Genomic DNA, 8174 nt, shown 5'->3' on the forward strand with positions numbered 1-8174 from the left:
GTGTCTTTTTTCGTCGTGTGTGCAGGTTGCTGATCTTCCAAGAGGCGCCGCGTGGGAGCGCGGTTGGGAGCAGGGGAGGAGATGTGTGCTGCGGGATTCATCTGTGGCTCCGCACAACAACGGCGTGGAGTACGACGGCGATGGGAGCATGGAGAATGGCCCAGCGGAGTCGGGGGAGTCGGCCGTCAAGCCGGCTCCACGGTCGCCGGACTGGATTAAGAGGTACAAGGGAGCAAATTCTTCTGAATGTTTTAACCCGTAATTCGTTTTCAACCTGCTGTTCTGTTCTGGTAATGGTGATGTTGTGTAAAATAACCAAAAAATCAGTGGTGCTCTTTGTGTCTATTACCACCAGAGCCAGTCAGCCAGAGGATTCATCCCATAAAAAAATGTAGGGGGAAAGGGGTTGAGCCAATTGAGTGGTGCGCCCCATGAATTGCTTCTGTATTAGACAGTACGGGATTGCTTTGTTTGTCTAGTGCCTATGGTTTGTTTAGGATCCCCGCTACCACAGAGATTAGAAAAGATTTTGAATTAGTGCTACTGTATCGTTACGCATGAGGCATGACCAGCAGGCAAGTGTGGGTGGTTTTGGGGAGGGAGGGATGTTTGTTGTCTGGCTTTGTTTCTGTCGCATATGTTCGTCATCGGCACGCTGGTCCGCCAATGATTTTTTTCTAGTTTTTTACACGTAATGCTTGCAATCATTATTTCCGCATGGGCGTCTATGGGGTGAGGATGGTGGGTGGGGGAAATTCTGAAAACAATCAGGAACTGGTTTCGCTGATGTTTTGTGTTTGATTTTTGTGGGTGTGTTGTTTTTCACGCAGAGTTCATGCGGGCACTATTCCTACATAAAGAACACCCTGTCTGGGAAGGATGGGGGCCCTCAAAATATCTAAAGGGGCTTTGCGGAGCGAGATAGAGAAGAGGTTGTCAAGCCATAGTTATGCACCACATTTGACATGTTGACGGAAGCGTACGACTTCTACAATCTATACTCATGGGAACTTGGTTTCGGTATAACGTATGGCAAAAGCCGACTGAATCCAGGCAAGCAGAAGACAAATGCAAGAGATAGTCTGTGGTTGCTCAGTAAGGATGCAGAACTGAAATGAATTTAGACAAGAAATACAGGCGATAAAGAGCACACTGTCAGATACAGTCCACCGGTGATTTAAGTGGTACATCTTGAAGGCTATAGAAAGTTTGGGGGTTCTGCACGGGAATAGAAAATGAATTTAGACATGAGTTTCATAAAGTCATAAACCATATGCTCACAGTGGACGAGATCGATCGAGGAAGCGTGGTCTCAGCTACTGGAGAAGTACGACCTGAAGGCACACTCGTACATGACGCAGATTTTCGGGATAAGGGAGAAGTGGGCGAAGTCATATTTCAAGGGAATTTTCTGTGTGAAGATGACAAGTACCCAGAGGAGTGAGAGTGTGAACCATATGCTGAAGAAATATGTGCCCTCCGGCTCTCCGATGCATAAGTTTGTTAGGCAGTACATGCGGTTGCAGTTTAATCGTCAATCAGATGAGAGTTATGAAGAGAAGAAAACTAAAATCGTAAGTGCAGCTTCATTGAGAAAGAAACGGTAGAGACATGAGAAGTGGAGCTAGGTGGTTTTCCTAGTAAAAATGACCGGTAATGGTTCAGAGTTTGGGTGAGAATGCGGGCTTTTTGAGCACATAGGCATGGTGTCTTGTCATATACTTCAGGTTCGTGCATGCCAGGCTCACACAAAACTTTGTTTCTTCAAGGCAGTTTCTAGATGTTGGTTAATTCTTTCGTGGTTGGCTTCATTTTCAGGTGATGGATTCCTTGGCATGACAAAGGTGTCGGATAAGCACATTGTGAGAAGGCGGACCAATGATGGTCGAGACATACTGCCAGAGCACTTGCATCACTACCAGTGCGATCAGCTTGGTGCCACGCCCCTGACTTTTCGTCATAATCGGATGTATGTGCAGGCATTAGAGTTGATCCGATTGGGAGATGCCAGTGTGGAAGCTTAACACTGATGGGACTCATCAATAAAGCTATGAAGGTGATGGCTCCTTTCGACCAGGCGAGGAATGGGCTGGGACAGGAGGATCGTGTCAGTGGCAAGAAGCAAGGCAATGTCGATGAAAAAGAAACCAAGGCTGGCGAGGATGAGTATGTTGTGCTGCCGGGGCATAGCAATCTTTTGGTTGGCCTGGGAGTGCCATCAAAGAAGAAAAGTGCAGGGAGGCCGACAAACGCAAGAGGCCAGGCACCTTACGAAGGATTGAGTAAGAGTAGATTCTGTAGCATCTGCAAAATTCAAGGCCACAAACGAACAACTTGCCCGCAGAGAGGAGACGTTCCCAAAGTTTAGAGGAAAGAAGCAAAACTGCAGCAAGTGTGGTGTCACTGGCCATCAGAAGAACACCTGCGACAGGCCAGCGGGAAAAGTTGTTCAGGGTGTACTGTTGTACTAGCAATTAGGACCAAAAGTGGTTGTAGAATGCACATGTTGTGCGTGTGATGTGAACGTTAATGAAATACTATCATGGTGATAAGATAACTAAATCTGTTACATCTGTTGTGGTAAATACAAATTTTGAAATGCATAAGCAAGTAGGGGGGCAGCCAGTGCCACACGGTTGGTATGCATGCCGTGGGAGAGTCAGTAAGTTTGAACTTTCAAAATTTGAACGTGAATAGGATGCCTGTGATGTGGCGTGTAATGGTTTGAATAGAAGCTGGAGGGATCACGCGACGGCCAAGCAGACCAGGTGCTACAGGGCTTCGGTCCATGAGAAATGGATGACAGTCGAGACCGTAGTGGACTAAAGTGAGCCACCTCATTAATGGATAGTGGACAGGTGACAGGGGCACTGTTTGATAAATAATTCACGGCTGCAATACCATGCTAAATACAGCTGCACGCAGCGATCCAGAGGAGGACCAACGGCTTAGATAGTACTATCATATGCTAGTACGAGCCATTTTGAATTTTCGCAATTACACTACTTAGCAAAGATGTGTGTAAGCACCTAGCTAAGGATGTTACTATAATAACTCTTGCTGCTTAGTTACCTCTGCTACTAGCAAGCCAAACTATAACAGATATATGTATAGGTAATTAGCATCTGCTGCTTCCCGTTAAATATCTCAAGAGATTTGAACTTGCCTTTTCATGCACATTATGTTTTCATGTAGATGGAAAAGGAATCGTCAATTGTTATTTCTGAGTTGAGAAAACTTTTCTTGCTATCCTGGCTGCAAGCTCAATGTAAGCACCTAGCAGTAGATTGAAATTTATTTTCTTATGTGAACATGGAGCCTTGTGTTTATGTGCTCATATAAGATGTTCTTTGTCCGGTGCTTGGTTCTGCTAAATTAGCTTCATAGTGCTATTACTTGCCAAGCCACCACTGGCTTTAAAATCACAGTTTTAACTTATGTTTTAGTAATTTTACAAGTTTATAGTGGTGGCAGTAAGAGCTTATTGTGATTTGCTGACTATCTGAATCTTTTACATACTTCATTTGTAATTTTATTGTTTGACTAATAGTATGTCTGTTGGAACAAGTGCAAAGGCAACATCACCTTCTAGCAGAAGATTTCCCCTGCATTGACCGCTTCAGAGATGCACTAGGTGGGTACAACATCGATAGTTTTGAGGAGGCCAAGCCATATGTACTACTATTATGTTGTATTAGCGAATCTAGCATCCGTTCGGATGATATAAGGAAAGTAAACAGAGATGCTGATGGGATTAATTAATTCAAAAAAATGTTCTTGGTTTTTGTTTCTAGATGATACAATACAGAAAGTTTTGAGAAGGTCAAGCCATATGTACTACTATTATGTTGTATTAATGAATCTGGCATCAGTTTCGATGATATAAGGTAAGTAAACAAAGATGTTGATGAGCTTAATTAATTAGAAAAAATGTTCTTGATTTTTATTTGTAGATGAAATATTTGATTCATTGTGGATTTACCAATACATAGCAGATTCTGGTGGGCCACTATTGTTTATCATGTGGATTGTAGATTGCAGTGGTAATGTACCATCTGTTTTGTAAATTTTAGTAGTGATGTATATTATATAAGACTCTGGTTGCCGTGACCTTGTTATTCCCCGTAGAGCCAGCAAAAAAATAGAATGAAAAGGTTCATTAGAGAAATAATGAATTGGCGATTGAATATCAAATGGCTGTGATTTTATATGTATGTGGGAGCTTGACGTAAGATTACATGATTATTTATTTAGATGAGCTATTTCCAAAGCTTTTTTAACAGAGGGAGAGATACCGAAGCTTTAACATCATTATAATTACACATGATACATCACATATTACATAGATGCCATAAAGAAACAAGAAAAATAAATAACAAGTCCCTAGAGTTTTGTAGAAAGGACCTTAAACTGACAGACAAAAACATGATCAGGTCCGTGTAGGTTTCACCTCGCTATCGACACAAAAGGCTGTCCTTCAACCTGAAGAGTCACCGAAGCGACGAGGACCGCCCATCGATCGCCAAAGACCAGGTTCAGCGAGCGGTATAGCTTCGTAACAAATTCCGGTGAGACTAGGCTCACATCCAACCATATAGTATAATTTTTGCTGGCGTTAACACCAAAGCTTCTACTATAAAAACAATTAGGGCCAGTTCGGAAGTGACAATTCTCATGAAGTCATCTTGACCCTAAATATTGGCTTTACAAGAAGACATTCTTTTTTCATAATAATGGATGAGCGAGATTTTGAAAAACCAATGTTCCATTTTGTTATCCATGTAACATAATCATATGTTTGAATGATTTTCCGTGGCAACGCATGAACATTTACTATATATATATAGTGTTATTATTCATCACCCAGCGTACATAATAAGTTATTCTTCACCCAAGGTAATCTTACAATCGTTTCCTAAATCAATTATGTTTAGAATATAAATAGTTACATGCATATTGATTCAATATGTAAAATTTGGTATAAAAAAAATTAAAATATAGGTTATAAACCAGAAAAATCACATTTTATGTATGTTTTACACTATGTTTTTACATTCGTAATTTTATATAACATAAAATATATTTTACGGCGAGTACATATTTTCTTATGTTCTTTTTTTATGTTTGAAATAAGACAAAATTTACGAAACCTAAAAATACGGTGCATTGACCTCAAAATATAGTGAGGGTGAAGAATAACTATTCCTCACCCAGGGTGACGAATAGCGCAATATATAGGGTCGCGCTATTTGTCACCCTGGGTGATGAATAGTTATTCTTCATCCCTCTCTATTTTGACATCAATGCACCGTATTTTACGTTTCGTAAATTTTGTCTTATTTCATACATAAAAAGAGAACGTAAGAAAATATATATACTCTTCGTAAAAAATATTTTATGTTATGTAAAATTACGAACGTAAAAATATAGTGTAAAACATACATAAAATGCGATATTTCTTGTTTTATAACCTATTTTTTGTTTTCTTATACCAAATTTTACGTAGTGAATCAATATGAATTTTACTATTTGTATTCCAAACATAATTTATTTATGAAGCGATCGTAAGATTGCCTCGCGTGTAGAATAACTTATTCTGCACCCTGAGTGATGAATATGATTAATATATATATATATAGGTTGAGTCTATTCTAACAACATCCCTTAAAACCTGATTCTAACAACACCTAACCTTATTCTGCTAACACCCCGACTCGCACCACAAAACACAGTTACACGTAAAAACTGCAGGAGCCCACCACCCACCCCACCTTCTTCCCTCGGACGCACCCACCCCCACCCCGACCCACATTCTTCCTCGCACACCACCACTTCCCCACGCCCACCTCCCTCCCCACCTTCCGCCGCTGTCAGACCCCACCACCGTCGCCCCACTTCCTCCCTCTCTGCCCTCGCCCTGCCTAGCTCCCCTCGGGCAACCTCCCCCGCCGCCACCACTTGGGCTCGCCGTGGTGAAAACCAGATCCAGCCCCCCTCCCCGGCGGCAACCCGCACCGGCCGGCCATGGATCCGACTCCCCCACCAACCTGCAGCATCTGCCGATGAATCGAGCCACCTCTCTACCGGCTACCTTCATCCGCCTCCCCACCACGACCACTATCCACTTGGCCTGATTCACGGGCGTCGAGGAGCCAGGCAGTGTCGGCGGAGCAGGTGGCGGGTGAGGGTGCAGCGCGGCGCGCGGGCTACTGGCGGGGGTGGATGGTGCAGGAGGTGCGCTCAGGGGAGCGGCAGGTGGAGGTGGTCGTCGGGGCGGAGGCGCCACGGGAACCCAAGGCGAGGGGCATCGTCGGGAAAGAGCACATGCAGCTGCTCCTACGCCTCGATGGGGTGTGGGGCGCCAGCGGTCGAGCTTGATGGAGTGAGTCTCCCTGTTGCCACCACCCCCTACTGATCCGTTGACCACAAGATCCCCTTCACCCCTCCGCCTCCAGGCACGATGGCGGCCTCTCGCCGGCGCATCCTCTCCTTCGACATCTATCCGAGGCCTGCTCTCCTAGGTGCCTACTACCTTTCGGCAGTGGTGGGGATTCGGCAAAGATCTGCTTCGCCACCCCTCATCCCTCGTTCTGTGGCATCAAGGCCGGGACGCCCAGCACAGCGGCGAGGGTGCCGCAGGTCAACGGCATCCCGCCCAACTCTGTCGTGTGCAGTGCACACCTCGCGGTGCTGCAAGTTCTGGGGCGGCGGGAGTGAGCAGCATGTTGTCCTTCCACTGACGGCGAGCAGTGCAGATAAAAATGTCGTTGCAGGTAGTTGTGGTTGTCGGTGCAGTTCGCAAGCGCATGATGGCATGACGGCGTGCAGTTCCCTGGCGCGTGGGTGCTGTACAGTGCAGTGCACCTGGATCCCGCGGGCAGTGCATCGCGCGCCCCCGGTGTGGTTCATCCAAGGCCACCGCCAACAAAATTGTAGTTTCCGCACCTTGTTGACACTTTGCTCATATTTTTTGTGTGCAGGTCGCATGCGTGCCGAGTCGAGCTGAATGTGTGGTGTTGGACAAGATGCAGTACGGTTGGTGTCACCGTGCAGCTCATTGGCTAACAGCATGCAGTTTGATACATCTGTTTTACAGTTCTTTTGCTATGTCCTGTGGTATCTGTGTCCTATGTTGGGCCAAAGTGTGCAGGGCAATAGGGCTTGCGTGGAGTTTGGGGGTAAGCACATTGCAAAAATTGCAGTGCGGTTTGGCGACAGTGGAATTGCGGTGTGGTTCGGCGCCCGTCGAGGTGAATTTCGTCCACGGGGACCTTGTGTTCTTTTTTTGTCAAAAAAATTATGCATGACGAAGCCACAGGCGCCACCGACGAAGCAGTACCGATGGCGACGCCGTGCAGCTCATCAGTGACATGCGCGTGGTTTTGCACCTAGCAGCGTGTAGCCACCTGATGCACATCAGTACAGTTGGATCTCATGGAGTTTTAGATACTTATTTCGGCATTCAGATTTGCAGTGTAGTGCGTACTCGTGGAAACCAAAAAATGCCTGTTTATTCTTGATGCTTTTTCTTGCATTGAAAAACTTATTATGCCTTAAGCAGTGCAGTTAATTGTTGGGTGTTGTACTCTTGACTTTGTTGTGTAGTGCGGTTAATTTGTAGGTATAGGCGAATAACAAAAAAACAAAGAAAAACAAAAATAGGGAAAACACACGAAAAAAACATGCAGCCCGCTCGTCTATGTATGAAGTGCAAATTGTTTCGTGTGCTTTAAAAACCAGTCGACTACATCATCGCATGCAGTGCTTTTGGTCCTCTGATGTGGTTCATTTTTTAGAGTGATGTTGTTCACTTGTGCCCAAAATGAAAGTGCTAAAAATTTAGTGAAACAACAAGATATTATTGCGGTTCACTTCGATATATGTCGCGGCTCACTTGCCCTTGTCCATGCGGTTCACTCTTGTTGATAAAAAAAAAACTCACAAAAACTCGTCTGAGAAAATTTATGCCTGACAAAAGAAAACCATGAAGTTCGCTTGACTATTTGATGCAGTGCGGTTTTTAGTCTAAAGAGGTGTGATTTGCTACCTTGTTTGCGAAAATTTACGTCCCACAAAAAAGAAAATCATGCAGTGCACTTGCCGGTCTGATGAAGTCGGTGTCGTGGCCTGTTTACGGTAGTCTCGAGGTACCCTTTTCATACTATTGCGGTTCA

General features: G+C 44.6%; 1 protein-coding gene and 1 long non-coding RNA gene across 2 annotated transcripts in view; both read left to right on the forward strand.

Moving 5' to 3' along the window:
* The window catches only part of LOC119329153, a 6472-nt gene extending 3851 nt beyond the window's left edge, over positions 1–2621 (forward strand). Inside the window, exons 4-6 of the long non-coding RNA XR_005159323.1 lie at positions 26–222; positions 831–1727; positions 1819–2621. This is a non-coding gene — a long non-coding RNA (uncharacterized LOC119329153). The remainder of the gene's footprint in view (positions 1–25; positions 223–830; positions 1728–1818) is intronic.
* A 3191-nt stretch (positions 2622–5812) lies between these two features.
* Positions 5813–7570, forward strand: LOC119332745. The gene is made up of 2 exons (XM_037605899.1): positions 5813–6773; positions 6981–7570. The coding sequence occupies exons 1-2, from the start codon at positions 6461–6463 to the stop codon at positions 7004–7006; spliced, it is 339 nt and encodes a 112-aa protein (XP_037461796.1). The 5' UTR covers positions 5813–6460; the 3' UTR covers positions 7007–7570.
* Positions 7571–8174: the final 604 nt, after the last annotated feature.

This window comes from Triticum dicoccoides, chromosome 7A, assembly GCF_002162155.2.
Source record: "Triticum dicoccoides isolate Atlit2015 ecotype Zavitan chromosome 7A, WEW_v2.0, whole genome shotgun sequence".
NCBI classification, from domain to species: Eukaryota; Viridiplantae; Streptophyta; class Magnoliopsida; order Poales; family Poaceae; genus Triticum; species Triticum dicoccoides.